Source organism: Tursiops truncatus, chromosome 15, assembly GCF_011762595.2.
Source record: "Tursiops truncatus isolate mTurTru1 chromosome 15, mTurTru1.mat.Y, whole genome shotgun sequence".
In the NCBI taxonomy this organism is placed as follows: Eukaryota; Metazoa; Chordata; class Mammalia; order Artiodactyla; family Delphinidae; genus Tursiops; species Tursiops truncatus.
Genome location: NC_047048.1, coordinates 62,046,144 through 62,064,638, shown reverse-complemented (window position 1 = coordinate 62,064,638; position 18,495 = coordinate 62,046,144). Strand labels below are relative to the sequence as shown.

The 18,495-nt window shown below is 36.8% G+C and overlaps 1 protein-coding gene across 6 annotated transcripts in view; it reads right to left on the bottom strand.

Annotated features, from left to right (window-relative positions):
• Positions 1–18,495, bottom strand: part of ITCH (itchy E3 ubiquitin protein ligase) — a 124,161-nt gene that overhangs the window by 34,334 nt on the left and 71,332 nt on the right. For all 6 annotated transcript variants that reach the window (XR_012326268.1, XM_073792889.1, XM_019950662.3 and 3 more), the window contains 5 exons: positions 15,210–15,367; positions 13,511–13,700; positions 12,117–12,212; positions 10,007–10,181; positions 5,016–5,085 (listed from right to left, as the gene is read on the bottom strand). Coding sequence is in view for 5 of the 6 variants with exons in the window: in XM_073792889.1 (XP_073648990.1) it covers positions 5,016–5,085; positions 10,007–10,181; positions 12,117–12,212; positions 13,511–13,700; positions 15,210–15,367 (689 nt within the window). In the remaining variant the exon portion in view is untranslated. The remainder of the gene's footprint in view (positions 1–5,015; positions 5,086–10,006; positions 10,182–12,116; positions 12,213–13,510; positions 13,701–15,209; positions 15,368–18,495) is intronic.

Genomic DNA, 18,495 nt, shown 5'->3' with positions numbered 1-18,495 from the left:
AACTAAATAGACATAATTCACAATGTCCTGCCCGTAGGACCTTTCTGTTCAATCCAACCAGCAGCAAGAATAATTAACTGTTTTAACTCTGCATATATGACCTCATTTTAACCTTAAAAGTCCCACAGAGTAGGTAGTTTTCGTTTATTTTGAAGATATGGTAACTCAGATCTGCCCCAAATTTCAGAATTAAGTAGCAGCTAGAGGATGGAAACTGACGTCTGCATTCAGAGATTTTTTTTCATATCACACCATCTCAATTCTTAAAATACAATGGGGGGATATAACTTAATTGTTTCTTTGCTATATGCTAGGCATTATTCAACTAGAAAAGACAGTTTCAAAATATATCCTGTTTCTTAATACAACCAGTTTCCAAATCCTAAATATCTATAGTAACTTTTTACACAAGGGTTGGGCAGAAGGGCTCGGCTCTTTAATTTACTGTATCTGAAGCAGCTGCTTGTTTACCCACCTGCCTCTTGCTTTAGAATTCTCCTTGTTTTCTTATACCCATTCTACACAATTTGCCCCGCTTCTTTGAGATTTCTCATTAAGGTTTACAAGATGTGTGGATATTATTTTCTCTTTTAATAACCAAATTAGGTTTGAAATTTTAATATTAATACTAGTTCTGTTGTTTTGAACTATTGACTTCTTTGATCCATTACAAATTAATTCTTCAAAAGAACGGTCTCTTCCAGTGTCTGAATCTTTTAAATTTGGCCAAAATGTCTAAAAATGAAAACTGAAGTATTCAATAGTATCAAATGGATTCCCACATTTTACAAGCATGGTTATCTTAAAATTAGCAATTTTCAAAAAAAAAAAATTTAAGCTTAACTCCATGGTGATAAAGCCAATTTTTATTTCCTATGGTTTGAACGTTCATATGTTTTTCAAACAACATTTATTTAGATCCTTTGGATCTTTCTTTAAGCAAGATATTGCAGAATGAGTATTAGGCCAGTATATAGCCTCGTAAAGTTAGTGTTTGGTAACTTTTAACTTATCTCCAGGACTGACTCCATGATCGCAAGTAGCAGTGATGATACTGGGGCAGGGGGTCGGGGTTGGGGTGGAGGTGGCACAGAAGGGATATATTGGTATCATGAATCTGCTCCTGACATCTCAGGTAGTTTCTATATCAGCTGACCTAAAATGGAAATAGAACTTCTAGAGTGTATTACATACAGAAAATGGACTCTGCATCTTCTGCCACAACCTGAATAATAAAAATGGCTTTGCCGGTCATGGAACCTTGAGTGTGGAAACATGTAACCAACTTTAAGAGCTGTCTCTGAGGCAAAAAGAAGCACCCACAGTGCTACACAGTTGTAGCTACATAATAACAAAATAAGTTAATGTTCTTGGCAGTCAAATTTAAATTTTTAAATACACTTACAGAATTAATAAATTTCTTGTGTACAAGTAATTTTTATGTAACTTTTATAATCTAAAATTAATATCCTAAGTGCATAGTTGAGCGTATATTCACCTTTTAACTGCCACGTAAGTTCAGATTTCAGGGCCAGATATTCTCTCTTCAAAAAGCTAACATGAACAGAGTCACTGCCTGGGTTCTCCAAGGGTTCTGAAGTCTGAGCACCCTGCCAACCATATCAGAGCTGATGAGGTCAGTTAGCTGACCTCAGCTAAGAACACCCTCTTCTTGGTCAGTGTTTACTGAATGGTGGCATGAAGCTAGGGATGGCATGGAGCTATTCCTTTTTCCTTTCCTTCCAGATGAACAGATTTAAGGCTTTGGTGTAATTTTGCCTTATTCCTGAACTTGTTTTGTGTGCTTTGGTTTTATCATTTTTAAATGTCTTTTTTTTAAAAAAAAATTTATTTATTTAGACTGCACTGGGTCTTAGTTGTGGCACACAGGATCTTCATTGCAGCGTGCAGGCTCTTTAGCTGTGGCATGCAGACTTCTTAGTTACGGCATACAAACTCTCAGCTGCGGCATGCATGTGGGATCTAGTTTCCTGACCAGGGATCGAACCCCAGCCCCCTGCACTGAGAGCACAGAGTCTTACCCACTGGACCACCAAGAAGTCCCTCATTTTTAACTTTTAACTAAGCAGATTTTCTTTTCAGTGAAAAACATATGTTTGACATTTTAAATATTTAGTTTGTGCACTTAGATTATAGCTCACACACTTTGTAGTTGTGATTTTACTAGGTAGGCTTTCTAAATAAAAGCTTAGAAACATTTTTAAAACAAAAAACCAACAAAACAAAAAAAAGCTAACATGAGGTAAGATAAAGTTAATAGAAAACTTATTTCTATGTTTGTTCTAAGTATATAGTACTGATAAAAGCATTTCTTGGAAGATGCTGTGAAAAACAAAATTTCAAAGGTGATGCGCTTGCAAACTGAAGGCTCACCTGCTTAGTGAGAAGTACTGTGACTACAGAGCTGATTTCTTACTTCGTTCAAAAAATCACATGGTAAACAACTCCTAAATAACTGAACACCAAGCCTGAATGCACATCAAACCACTTCCTGACTTGATGAATAAAACACTGAAAAACAGAAACTTCTTGTTGTTCTATGTATTCTTTCATAGCAACTCTGAAAATGAGAAAATAGCTTTATACTTGATGGGTAAACCCTCTACACAAAGCCCTATTAGACATATTGTTGAACCAAAAGCATTCTTTGTTCTCCAGCCTCTATAGTTTGCATGTGTTAAAAATTCTTCACTGTCAGCTTGTAAGGTAGTAATGTCTAGTCCTAGAATACAGAAGTCTGAAAGGGTGAAGAAGCTGGATACATGGTGTCACAAAAATAATGCTAACAACTTTAGAACATCAACACAGGCTGTAAACTGGGATTTTATTTCCTGGATCAATGCTGAGGGTCTACTGGGTGGTTCTCATTTGTGATAGTACCAGTGCTGTCACTGGCTCAACAAATAATGCATATGCCCCAAAGGCAGAGAATCATAAAGCAGTAATCAGTCTAAATAATAGGATGATCGTGAACTCATTTAAGAAGGGGGAGGGGTTGCACTTCAACTTCAGGAGTATGAAACCTAAAAATAAGCAGAATGTAAAATAACCAAGGCAAAATTCTGATAACATACATAAGCTGGAACTGGGCCTCTAGAGGCAGTATTTTATGGAGGTGTTGTTGGCTAAAGTAAAAATGAGAAATACTGATGTTGAGGATAATAATAAATACAGAAGACAAGGACCAGATTTGCAAGAAAAGCTTTACAAGTAAAGGCAACATAGCCTGCAATTCATGCTTCTTTGAGCGAGAAACAATTTTTTGTAACAGCTGCCCTGGAGAAGGAGCAAAATAGTTTGTGTTTCTAACAAAAGCCAATCAGGTCATGGTTTTTCTGCACTAAAATTAAGAGGATGAATACACGACCTACAGGTATATCGTTTCTCCTCTGTAACACAAACATAAAACAACTCTAGAAATAAAGCTGAGAAGACCATCCATGTCTGGGAATGCAACCAAGCAGGTCTAGTTCAATATGCCTCAAAAGAACAACATCCCTTCTTCTGAAGTACTTCATACCAATAATAAACTGTCCATTACAAGGCTCCCACAGATCCAAAAGACTCCTTACTAAACTACCAGACACTGGTAAAGACAGAAATTCACAACTTTCATATGCCTTCCCTTTGCTACAAGCTAGTGACAATAACAGTTATAACTATGAACTATTATATCTTTTTACTTCTTTGACTCCTAGGAATGCTAGGGATAAATATCTTTAAGGGCAATGGGGTAACTGAAAAGCAGGCTTACATAGCCAGTATCATTTATTGCCCAGATTCATGTGACACTGACATCAATTTTTGCCCCTCCATTCCTAAATAAAGTAACGCTAGAGCAATCTATCTGAGAAACTGATGTTTCCCAACAAGACTATCTAGAAATATCACTTTCTGAAATATCTGCAGCTCCTGAAGATAAAACTTGAACTGGTTCCATAAATGGCTTTACTTTGCTGTTTTGCACTTTCTAGATTCTCTTTCTCTTCCGTGCAAAACTGTTTCTATATTGCCGTGTTTACTCTGGAAACTCGCTACAGCTCTATGACTTATATAATGGATATAAAATAATCTGGTAGGGCAGGCTCATCTTAAAGTCTATAAAAAGTTTTAATAACTAAGATACTTGATAACAGAGCATGCTCATGCAGGACACAGTCACCACCCCAATATGTTCCCCCTTCTACTGTTCTTTCAGATAACATCAACTCAATCAACCTCTGAACTGTGTTTTCGAAGCACCAATATGATCAAAATATCTTTAAAGCTTTTTATTTTGAAATAAGTATTACAGCATACTGCAAAAATCGTTCAAAGAATCTCATATACCCCCTTCAACCAGTTTCCTCCAATGGTGACATTTTATGTAGCTATAGCACAATATCAAAATCAGAAAATTGACACTGGTACATTACTGCTGACTACGAACTTTATTCAATTTTCACTCATTTTTAAAGTTTGAATTCATTTATGTAAACATACAGTTCTATGCACTTTTATTTCATGTACAGATTTGTGTAATCACCACCACGGTCAAGATATAGAACTGTTCCACCACTACATAAGAACCACTTACGTTACCTCCTATGTTTGTAACCACCTACCAGTGGCTCTGTCTCCTGGCAACTACTAATCTATTTCTCATCTCTATAGTTTTGTCATTTCAAGAACGTTATATAAATTGAATAACACAGTATACAATATTTTGAAATGGATTTTTTTCACTAAGCATAATGCCCTTGAGGTCCATCCAGACTTTCATGTGTATCATAATCCATTTCTTCTCATGCTGAGTGGGCAAAATATTTTTATATTTTAGAAGAGTAACTTAGAACTTTTGGGAAATCAAATGCCTATTTGGCACTCTGAATTAAACCAGCACACCCCAAAAGCTTTCCAGATATTCACTCAAGCAAGCGCAGAGTATATCATCCATCCATAAATACCTAATTGTTAAAATAACTGAATTCAATTTAAAAATCCATGTGACTTACCCCATCCAGGTGGCAGGGGACCCAGGGGATCAAATTCTTTATTTTGTGATGTAGCAAACAAGTCTTGATTCTAAAAAGAACAACCCCCAAAATGGTGAAATAATGAACAACTTAAAACAGATAACTTGAGAGCAGGCTTATGAATTCTGATATGCCTTTCCCTGGCCATGTGCAACATAACATACTCTTACAGAGTTCACATCTTAGAGAAGTATGACAAGGTCAAGAATAAAAGCCAATGTACTCTCATGAAGAAAAAAACTTTGTCAACATTATTTAACATTTGAAACTATTTGAAATTCAAATATTACAAGTAATTTTACACCCAAATGACCATTTTTTCCCCTTCTTTAGCTCCAAATCAGTAAATTAGAGAAATACATAAATCTCCCAAGAGTTACTTATAAATAACAGTACTCAGAGTCATCAGCTGGCTAAGAAAAATTTTGTATTTATAACTCAAAAATAGAGGATCATATACAGGACATGGTATATACAAAGAATTGTGAGAAGAGAGTTGGGGGAGCAGGAAGAACAGGCTGTCAGATGAGTAAAAGAAAAGAATTCCAGTTGGAAGGAGATGACAAGCCTAGAACTGTATAGAAGATTTCTTAAATTTGTTTGAAATTATCACATTGGTGGAGAGAGGTTTGGTTAGATAAAAGGAAAGTAGGAGTCAACCACTGGAAAAAGAGAAGCAGAAGTCATACTGAGTGTGTAGTGTGAAGGGTTAATGACTGTGTTTTAGTTTAAATGTATAATGAAGTGGGGGATACTTTGTGGTCTTTCAGTAAGATGTGGTTAAGCCCTTACTCCTTTAAGTAAGATAAGGCAAATAAATAATAGACTAACTGCTTCAAAAAAAAATTATGGAAAAAGAACTCACAAGTAAAATAAGACAGTGCACCCCATATACCAGCAACGAGATTCAACAATTACCAAAACTACCACATTTCTTTATTTTTCTTCCATATTCTTTGCTGAAGCAAAAAAAAAAAAGCAGTCATCATTTCACTCCTATGTATTTTAGTATGCCTTTCTAAAATTTGTGAACATTTTCTTATACAACCACAATATCATTATCATACCTAGCAAAGAATCTATGTTAATTTTATCATCTAATACACAATCCCTAATTAAATGTCTCTGGTTGCTTACTGGGTCAAATCAGAATCCAAACAAAGTCATCATACTGCATTTGGTTTAGTCTAAATTTATAGCAGTTTCCCCCACTGTTGGTCCTTTCCTGCCCAACCCCCGCCCCCATGTCAATGACTTATTACAGCAACTAGGTTAACTGACTGAAAAAGTTTTAAAAGCATATGAGATATATTCCATTTCTCATTTAAAAGCTCTTGGAAGACAGACCTGTCAAGCAGTGGCCTTGCTCCTCCTGACACACACAATAATGAAAACAGGGTAACCAAGGAGAAACACTACACAAGGTTTGAACCCTGGTTACAGAACAGGTCGGAGTAGTCTGGCATATGACAATCTGTTTTGATAATTTTCTAAGACCCAAGCCTATCCCACAGGCTCTCCCTGGACAGACAAGGTGGGGGGTACAGGCACAATGAAACCATGGGCCAGAGCCATTACACAGTGATACATTATCCATTCTGAGGTTAAAAATGCTAGGTGTAGGGCTTCCCTGGTTGCGCAGTGGTTGAGAGTCCGCCTGCCGATGCAGGGGACACGGGTTCGTGCCCCGGTCCGGGAAGATCCCACATACCGCGGAGCGGCTGGGCCCGTGAGCCATGGCCGCTGAGCCTGTGCGTCCGGAGCCTGTGCTCCGCAACGGGAGAGGCCACAACAGTGAGAGGCCCGCGTACCGAAAGAAAAAAAAAAAAAGCTAGGTGTATGAGCATCTACTGCCCCCGTAACCACGGTCAGAACAAAGGCCACTGCATCTACCCAATAAACAGACTTTATCAGCAACACCCCACCACTTTTTAAGTAGCTGGTATTAAGAATGTTCAATTCAGTTCATAACTAAAATAAGCTGTTTAAGTTCTTTATAATTTAGAACCACTTTATAACAAGAGCAAAGAGTAAGAATTTGGATAGAAGAAAAAAAAAAAGAAAAGAAAATGGTTGATGAGTAAAAGCTGCAATTCTAGAAAAGTTCCAAAGACTCTATTTAATTGGTCAAGTTTACAATAAAGCAATACACACTGTAGGTGCTCCAAGAATCTGTTAAATCTGTCTTTAAAAAAGAGTGTTTTTAAAGGTCATGTACTAGACATACAGATGGCCAACAGGCACATGAAAAGATGCTCAACATCACTAATCAAAACCACAAATGAGATATCACCTCACACCCATCAGAATGGTTATCATTGAAAACATCACAAAACAAATGTTGGTGAGGATGTAAAGAAAAAGGGAATGCTGTACGCTATTGGTAGAAATGTAAATTGGTGCAGCTACTTTGGAATACAGTATGGAGGTTCCTCAAAATACTAAAAGCAGGGACTTCCCTGGTGGTCCAGTGGTTAAGACTTCTTCGTGCTTCCACTGCAGGGGGCACGGGTTCAATCCCTACTCAGGGAACTAAGACCCTGCATGCCACATGGTGTGGCCAAAGAAAAAAAAAAAGACCAAAAATAGAACTACCATATGATCCAGCAATTCCATTCCTGGATATATATATCTGAAGAAAACAAAAACACTAATTCAAAAAGATACATGCACCCCCATGTTCACAGCAGCTTTATTTACAATAACCAAGAAAGATATGGAAGTAAAAAAAGTATCCATCAACAGATGAATGGCCAAAGAATATGTGGTATATATACACAATGGAATACTACTCAGCCAAAAAAAGGACATTTTGCCATTTGCAACAACATGGATGAACCTGGAGGGTATTATGCTTAGTGAAATAAGTCAGAGGAAGACTAATACTGTATGTTATCACTTATATATGGAATCTAAAAACTAAAACAAATGAATGAACAAAATAGAAAAAGACTCACAGATATAGAGAACTAGTAGTTACCAGTGGGAAGAGGGAAAGGGGGAGGGGCAAGATAGGGGGAGGGGATTAAGAGGTACAAACTATTACGTACAAAATAAATAAGCTACAACGAATATATTGTATAGCACAAGGAATATATCACTATTTTATAACAATTTTAAATGGAATATAATCTATAAAAATTTGAATAACTATGTTGTACACCTGAAACTAATATAATATCGTAAACCAACTATACTTCAATGAAAATAAAAATAAATAAAAAATCATATGTTATAGGGGCTTCCCTGGTGGTGCAGTGGTTAAGAATCCGCCTGCCAATGCAGGCGACACGGGTTTGAGCCCTGGTCTGGGAAGATCCCACATGCCGCGGAGCAACTAAGCCCGTGTGCCACAACTACTGAGCCTGTGCTCTAGAGCCCTCGAGCCACAACTACTGAAGCCCGTGTGCCACAACTACTGAAGCCTCCACAACGAGAAGCCCATGCACTGCAACAAAGAGTAGCCCCCGCTCTCAGCAACTAGAGAAAACCCGTGTGCACCAGCAAAGACCCAATGCAGCCAAAAATTAAACAAATGAATAAATAAATAAATGTATTAAAAAAAGATCATGTATTATAAAAGTGAGATAAAGGGCACATTTGCAATTGTGGATATGAGGGAGAGAAAAGTTGAAAACTAACATTTCTATGTAACCAGTATGTGCCAAACATATTAGGAACTTTATTTTACAGAATCGTCAAAAAAAAAACCCTCTGAGGTAATTTTATATATGGATCTATTGTATACATAAAGTAAATGAGTCTTGATGAGGTTAAGTAACTTACTCAAAGTCATATAGAGAAAGTAACTGTGGAACCAGGATTTGAACCCAGATGTACCTGACTCCAAAGCCCATCCTCTTTCCACTGGACACCTATGTGGAAACTAGCTTTTAAGAAGGCAGGCAAGCTAGGTATTCAAACCTAAAAGAAATTTGGCCAGGCATACCAAAGGTGATTATAATTTAGAAAGAAAGGAAGATGTAAAACAGCATTGGAGAAAATAAAACGAAAACGGTGAAGTAGATGAGACAAAAATTAATTTCAACTCTAAAACCACTGGGAAGGGGAAGATAGTGACAGCTATCTTCTGCTGTGACAGAAGGTGGCAAGAAAAACTGTTGCGTGAAAGAAAGTTATTTTAGTCATAACCACGTAGTGAAGGGAAACCTGCTGATAAAGGTGCATTTATCTACATCAGTGAGTGATTATGATGATGATGAGGTCCAAGAAACAGAAATATGGAGAAAAGGCAAAAAAAAGGTAATTCCTAGTAAGAATAGGAATTTACTCTTATGGATTCTAACAGGGATGATACTGATGGTAGTAGAAGAGAAGAGATGAAAATGGAGAGGGTCAGCTTCTCTTGAACTCTTGGAGAGTTGGTTTATGTAAAATTTAAACCATTTCCAGAAATGAGATGTTTTGATACCAAAGATAATATGGTTTTAAAGCCATAATAATATATTTAACATCATCCTATAAGGAATCAAATTTCTTTAGTCTCCCACAGCACCAAATAATTATTGCATAAATTTTACGTTTATATGTTACAAAATGATTCAATTCTATCATTAGTTCACTACAATTGAGTCAGGTGCTATTAGACCCAAGCCATCTAATGTTCCGCTAAGTTAGGCAGTATTAAATTCATAACTGTTTTCTTTCTAAACTGCTTGGATTTATTTTTACTATTCTTTCGTAAATGAATTTTAAGTTGTCCTAACTTCTTTTTTATTTTCAACAGTAACAAAGCAAAGGAGGTTGAACTTCCGGAATTTTTAAAAAGAAAAGAATAAATCACCTACACAGAATACTGGAAACAAGGTCTAAAAATAATAATCTATCAACAGCAACAACTGGGTTGCCATCCTACTTGTACTTTCTTTTTACTGCTTTACATTTCATATGCAAGAAAAGGTTAAAAATCAAACACTCATTAAGTTTATAATGCAAGTACATATGCTCACCCCATAAATGAACCTCTGGTTAAATTGCTGCATAGCTCCTTGAAGCTGACTACGTTGGAGCTGCCACTGTTCATAGTTCCGGACGGATTCCAATGTTGGCCTCTGCCACGTCGTTGTTCTTGTGAAATGGTCAACATAATAAATACGTCCCATGTTGTCAACCCGCCGTTCCCAGCTAAATCAGGACAAAAACAACTGGATTCAACAAATACTCATGAAACAGATAAGAATTAAACAGGACTTCATTTTAGCCCTGGTACAGGTTTGGTAAGAATTTCCCTTGCAATACTACTTTTGATTTACCTGAAGTGTTTTATTTTACATATATATATATATATATATATATATGTATATATATATATATGTATATATATATATATGTATATATATATATATGTATATATATATATATATAGTGTGTGTGTGGTACGCGGGCCTCTCACTGCTGTGGCCTCTCCCGTTGTGGAGCACAGGCTCTGGACGCGCAGGCTCGGCGGCCATGGCTCACGGGCCCAGCCGCTCCGCGGCATGCGGGATATTCCCGGACCGGGGCACGAACCCATGTCCCCTGCATCGGCAGGCGGACTCTCAACCACTGCGCCACCAGGGAAGCCCTATTTTATATATTTTAAATGGTCTATAAGTGAACTTAAGAGGAATGTGTGTAAAAATTTCTTTCTTAAAAGTTAAGGTGTATCAGGTTTTTAAAACAGAATGTATCTTACTGATTAAGTCTCAAACAATCATTAAGACAAAACCTCTCATTTTCTTTCTTTCAAATGTTCTTTTGACTGTTGCAATCCTAATAGGGACAGAAACATACACACACACACACACACACACACACACACACACACACACACACACACACACAGAAGGGGGGGAGAGAGGGTGCTTTTCACAGATGTCAGAAAAAGCCCTTTTTCACAAGAATACAACTATCTTATTTATCATTTCAAATGGGTACATAACCTATCAAGTGAACGTTGATAAAATAACTTGGTGATGTCTACCTGGTTGATTATTTAGGGTTATGCCTACTAGTCTAATATTACAAATACAGAATTGGTTCCAGAACACTCCTCAGATACTCAAGTCCCTCATATAAAATGGCATAGTATTTGCATATAACCAGGCACATCATCCAGTATACTTTAATCATCTCTGGATTACTTGTAATACCTAATATAATGTAAATGCTGCATAAATAGCTGTCAATAAAATGTTATGTAAATAGTTCCCAGGGCTTGGGAAATTCAATTTTCAAAATTCAAAATTTTGTCTTTTGAAACATCTTGGAATTTCCCCCCCAATATTTCCCCTCCAATATTGGAGCGCCAACTGTAGTAAAATAATAAATATCATTTATATATCAAAAATTTCTTTCTTCCTTTGCATTATTTCTTGAGGATGAATTTCCTGGAAAGGGTTACTAAGGGTATGGGTATTATTATGGTTATATATCCTTTCTGTGAGCGTTGTAACTAACTTATACTACCACTAGCAATGTTATGAGGTAAAGTTCCTCTACAGTCTCACCAACACTGTACTTTTTAGGTGTGTATTTAAGATTACTAGCAAGATTAAATATTTCCCCAGATTTGCTACTGACTTCCCTCAAATGAAAATATTTTTTATTCCAATTATTTTATATAATATAAATGTTAAATGCTTAACATTCTATTAATATATCCTCATTTTATTATTATTAATATATTAATATTTCCCCAACTATCTTGCAATGACTTCATTATTATATATTAGTTTTTTATAATATGAACTTTACCATATATAGGATAGGGGCTATAATTCTTATACAGTTAAAAAAAAAAAAAGCTAAAATTAAAACCCTGCAGTTTGAGCCAGGTAAAAGTTCACAAAGGAAACGGAATCTTTCTTTAGGTCAGAAATGAGTGAAAATAAAAGTCATTCATCATGGCCAATCAATTCCCTGACTCTCTTCTTTTTAGTCTGCACCTATCATAAAACAAAGTAGAGAGAGACAAGATCGACAGAAGAGGAAAAGTAGGAAGGTAGGGAAGATTTTTGTATAGATATAATCTATAGTTCTGAATAAATACTTTTTTTCTTCTTCAATACAGACACTTACCCAGGAGGTAGAGGTTCTGGTCTATCCCACGTTGTTCTTTTTTCAATATGATCTACATAGTAAACTCGTCCATGCTGGTCCACTCTCTGCTCCCAACTTAAACATAAAATTAAAAAGCTGATATGCTACATGTATGAATAGCCTGGTTTTTTAATCCTGTATTTGTCGTCTTCTCTTATATGATGATATTACAGAGCTGAGACAAATAAGCATGTCCGTATATAAAGCAGATACCAAAAGAATTTAGGAATAAAGTCAAGAAATGTTATACTGAGGGTGACACATGGTGGATGAGATTTCTCCTGCAGAAGTATCTGCTCTAGCAGATGTCTTATATTTCTAAAGAGGCTTAAAGCAATGCATTCAGGATACAAAAACTGTCTCAATCTGATCAGGGTATACATAGGACTTGAGTGGAAAAGAAAACTGTAATTATTGTTATAAAATCTGACGAAAGACAGCTATTAACTGAAGGGCAAAGGGCAGTTCTGGTACTAGAAAAACTGAAATCAAAGAATAAGACTTTTTCAGATGTGCTCCTGCACAACAGTACCAAAGAAAAAGGCAATATGAGTATTGAAGTCTCCTTGGTAGGTTTAACCCCAAAGTAAAAAAGACAGGAATAAACCAACAGAGTTTAGAAGAACCAGTCACTTCTAAGAGCACCCACTCTGTTGGAATAAACCAACAAAGTTTCGAAGAACCAATCACTTCTAATCCCTTGCACAAACAATTTTTAATCTGGCTGCCCATGTAGGCTTTCAAAAAGGAAAATGGCCTAACTACCCACATAAGTAATACAGTCTCTTTAAGCAATTAAACTCCTCATCATGAGAGTTTTAAAATTTATCACTTAGTCAATTAATTTCTGTTTAGCATTCTGAGCTCTGGATTAATTTGAATGCCACAAAATATGTGTGTGTGTGTGTGTGTGTGTGTGTGTGTATAACTATCAGAGTATTATTAATTTAAAAAATAATCAGTAGAGATTTACATGAGATTTGTAATCCCTCTCAGTTTCCTAAATTATTATTACTCTGCTATGACTTTATAATGCTAAAAAAATTAAGTGATTTTCCCCCCCTTCAAAAGAAAAGACAATCTGAATCAGGCGACTTTTATTACTTGGTCTTGGTGAACTTTCTATGGCTCAGAGTCCTTCAATAAAAAAAATTTTTTTTTCTTTCACTTTGCTCTGGAAATGAGGGAGAAATTTCAAATGTGGCAAAGCTTTTTTGTTCAGTTTGACTCTAGACCTCCCCCAACACACACACATAAACACATACAGAGTTATAAGACAGTTTTTTAAAGAATGGAGTTCAGTACTATTTCCCTTATTAATAAGTATATGCAGAAGTCTAAAGAAAACATGTTAACCAAAGGCAATTACTCACCCGGGTGGGAGGGGAGCTTGAGGTACAGGATTTAATGGCCTAGGGCCTGAACCTCCAGATATAGTAAGAGGAATTATTAATCCAGATGTTGCTCCTTCAGATGTATTTGAATTTGTATTCGTTGGTGGGAGAGAGCCTGTACTAGAGCCATCACTTTCAGAAGTGGCAGATGGTGAGCCATTGACAGATGCTTTAAGATTTGAGGAAAATAGAAAAACAATTTTCAGAAATCTAAATTCAGGAGAGAATTTTAACTTAAATAAAAAGGTAGATGATAAATATAAAATTTAAGATATGGACATGCAGATGAAAATTACTTAAGTAAGATAAATAATGGGAAATAGCCAATGGTCCCACTTAATAGGCTTGTTTACAACTTGTAAGGTTCCATTTACTCCATGTCTCATTATTAATTACTAAGCACATACAGATGATTTCTTGATGCCACAGGAAATAACTTTTAGAACAGAAAAGTGTTGGTCCCTGCGTATAAGTTCATTTAGTAATTTTCCAGATCCTTAAAACTGTCTTTCCTATGAATGCCTACAGATCCGAGACTAATTTTTGGCGTTACCTATAATATGGAAGATCTGACTGATAATAACTATTTTTAAGAATATCACTGTGGGAATTCCCTGGTGGTCCAATGGTTAGGACTCCATGTTTTCACTGCCAAGAGCCTGGGTTCGGTCCCTGCTTGGGGAACTAAGACCCTGCAAGCCTTGCAGTGTGGCCCAAAAAAAAAGAAAGAAAGAATATTATTGCTTGAGTACATATTACATCTTAAAAAAATACTTATTGACAAAACAATTCCTGGAGGAAGTCACTAATATTGTGACAAAGTAGTATATGATCTTAAAGACTGGGAATATACTATGAACACAATTATCTACAGAAGAAAAGGGGGAAGATACATATTTAAACACAATGTCATTTAATAAAATGATTTGTGGACAACCAATTTACTTTTCTAATAATATTTGGATTATTTTACATTTCCTGTTCACATACTAACAGAGGGAAGTAAAGAGAGATTAAAAGATTTATTCTGGCTAATCAGGAAAAATAAATATTCCAACTGTAAATGTTTATATTTTTACTATATGAAATGTTTACTTGTGTGATTTTTGCTTTAAAATCTGAATATCATTTAGCATTGTTGGGTTATTTGCTATTTACTGGATTGTCTTTTTAAAGGATATAATGAGATATAACCTTGACCAGATCCTTGACTCTATGAAATGCTTATGTCCACAGTTACAAACCCTGACAGAAAGCTGCAATCTTATCTATATTGCCTCTACTTTTTATAGTACACATGTGATTTCCCTTTTTTTTTAAATTTTTGCTGCACTGTGCAGCTTACAGGATCTCAGTTCCCTGAATCCGGGCCATGGCAGTGAAAGCCCAGGATCCTAACTACTAGCCCATCAGCGAACTCCCAGCACACGCGAGATTTTCATTCGCAGTGGAGCACCTGCCTCAATAACTTCACACCTGGCAGAAAAACTTGGGGAACAGGCACATCTTGGTTAACTATAGAAAGATCATTCTTGGCCAAAATCTTAAATGTAAAAATTCAGCTAGAAAACCAACCTAAAAGGGTCTCTTGACACTTACCTGAGGATCAATTCCCAAAAAGAATTTTATAATCACAGTACTGAGACCTACATCCCTAGTGTATGGCTAGAATACACACCTGGTCTACGTGGGGTAGGTGGAGGTGGTCGTGAAGGTCTTGGAGGCCTAGAAGGTTTAAAACCGCCATTTGAGAGTGATGGAGAATTGTTCCCATTGACCCTCCTATTTTCACCAGACCCTGCATCCTCAGGATGGTCTGATCCATTTGTGCTCGCTCTGGGTAAGACAGCCAGGAACAGAAGGGAAAAAGAATGCTCTTTGAATTTAACAAAAAAAACAACAGGAAGACCAAAACTTAAAGTTTTAGGAGCTTGAGAAAACCTTCCTAATTTCTGGCCAGCCTTATCAAATACATAAACAGCTCTTATGGTAGTCTTACATATAGCTCCTCAGAGCTATATAGAAATATGTGAGGGGTTACTCAATGGCACAGAAGTACTTAGGGGACCAATCAGAACTATTAGGTGTGCTGGTTCAGATTTCAAATAACTCTTCAGAGGCCCTGTATAAGTAGAAATGGAGTCAAATTCTCAAAATTCCAAATGCCTTAGAAAGGGCACTATTTTATCACAAGCATAGATAACTTAACCATCATTTTCTTGGTTTCCACTGGCTCTTAATATTATTTAGGTATGGGGCAAAGCTGACTGTTCCACAACAGGAGAAAGAAGTACACTTATTTCCCAGGGATAGGTGCTCTCGCCCCATCCCAGCAAATGGTATACAAAATGTTCAAGGTAAGTGATCTAGAAAAGAGGTGCCCACAGACCTTTTTTTAAAGGAACTATCATTTCTTCAAAGCAATGACATCAATTGGAGAGAAAGGGGGAAGAACACTAACAGGAATGTCAGATACAAAGTTACTGTCAGTTAAACACAGGTGATTCCTTTTCCCAGGGGAGTCTAGTCATTGACTAGAAATAGAAAGCAAGGCATGAGTTAGCTAGTTTGGAGATGCCTTGGCTAAAGCTCTGATATCTACTACCTGGTAACTGGAAACCACTACTCAGTATTAATCCATACTCCTGGACCTCACAACAAGCCTGAATAAAATCTGATAGATTCAAGAAACTAAAATACAGGCAGTACCATTAAATCATTTTCATACTATGTTTTCCAGAAGTCAAAGTGTGGTATTTGGACCAGAAGCAAGCACGATACACAGGAGCTTGTTAGAAATGCACAATCTTGGACTCCACTCCCAACCCACTATATCAGAAATAGTATTTTAACAAGATCTCCAGATGATGTGCATGAACAGCAGGGCATGACAAATACTGCTTTGCGGGGTTTCTCAAATGCTTATTCTGAATAAATGGAAAAGCTCAGTAACAGGCAGTGAGCACCTGGTTAGTGCTGACCACCTGCAAGAAGACCAAGCAACCCCAGAATATGAACGGAATGCAGCAAGAGTCAGCTTTGACACTGCTCCCCTTCCCCTAGGTGAAGAGTCATATACCCCCTTTTGAGTCGTAGACCTCTTTGAGACTCTGCGTATTGCCTCTCTATACTATTTTAAGAGGTGATTAATTAGTTTGAAAAAAAGATTCTTGATGCTTTTAAAAAGACAAACAACTGGCAGAATGGACCAAAAATGTGAAATTGAGGTTTCGAGCTCCAACTCTGCTATTGACAAGTTATATGACCAAAGAAAAGTTATTTAATCTCTCTGTACCTCAAAAGTGCATTTACCTGGATTAAATGATTCCTTAAAACCTTCTCAGCTATAATGTTCAACTAAATTACACTTCCACTACTGGTCACGTTTTAGGGATATGTCAGGGAGGGGGAACATTCAGGGCATGAGATAAATCTGCTACGACAAACAGAAGTACAGCAGAAACTGGATTCCAAAAATGTTATGTTCTGTTGTTGAAGATTAACATTTTGGAGATTTTAACATCCATGCTGCTCACCCTTCTAGTATTTGGCCTCAATTTCTCAACATAATTATCTGACAAGCTGTGTACTATGATTCCTTAAATTTTCTTGATACTTAGTTAGAATCACTCCTCCTCCTAGACCTTAAACACTGAAATTCCTACAACCTTCTATTCCTTCTACTTGCCTCCTACTGTATCTTTTATTCAGTCTCATCATGACTTTAATCCCCTCTCTATCTTCACGGTCCATCAGTTCTCTTCAAGTATCACCTGGGCTCCATCATAGGCTACTTTCCCAAGTACCTTAATTCACTATTGCCCAATACTCGCCACCCCCAAGCAATCTTTTCACTACAACTAGTCCTTCATTTACTTTTCCCACTACTGTTCTCTGGGGTCAACAAGTAACCCTGGAGAATGTTCCAGCTGAGAAATTACATGTGTATTACTAGAGTAAATAAACCAGGTAAAGTACCAAATTAAAGGGGCAGATAGTTCTACAAAAGGTCCTAACAAATCTTATGCTGGGTCTAGTAAGGAAAGTCCTGAGGTTCTCATTTCCAATGACTCACAAGACAAAAATTCTTTTTTTGTGCTGCCTAAGTGACTACTTTTTTCCTGTTTAAAAAAACAAAAACAGGGACTTCCCTGGTGATCCAGCGGCTAAGAATCTGTCTTGCAATGCAGGGGACACTGGTTCGATCCCTGGTAGGGGAACTAAGATTCCCACATGCAGCAGGGTAACTAAGCCCACGTGCCACAACTAGAGAGAAGCCGACGCACTGCAATGAAGAGCCCAGGCGCTGCAACAAAAGATCCTGCACACCGCAACTAAGACCTGATGCAGCCAAAAAATAAATATTAAAAAACAAAAATAAATAAAAACAAAAAACCAAACAAACAAAAACAAATCAAAGCTCAAGTCTCCCAGAAGCTGAAGAATTAGAAATGACAGATGACTATGACAACCTACACCACAGGTTCAATGAGATTAGTGTGGTGGTGTTAAAATTAACAGTAATAAAAAGTTTAACAGTAATTTGCAAGGACAAAGAGCTTTTGCTAGGTCCTATACAGTTACGCAGACCCAAGCAAAAGATAGAAAATGTTAATATTGTGCTTCTCTAGTCTATATCTTTTTTTTTTAAGGTGGCAGAATCCTTTAGTGTATTTTCTTTTTTTCTTTTTAACATCTTTATTGGAGTATAATTGCTTTACAATGGTGTGTTAGTTTCTGCTTTAAAACAAAGTGAATCAGTTATACATATACATATATCCCCATCTCTCTTCCCTCTTGCGTCTCCCTCCCACCCTCCCTATCCCATCCCTCTAGGTGGTCACAAAGCACGGAGCTGATCTCCCTGTGCTATTCGGTTGCTTCCCACTAGCTATCAGTTTTACATTTGGTAGTGTATATATGTACATGCCACTCTCTCACTTTGTTCCAGCTTACCCTTCCCC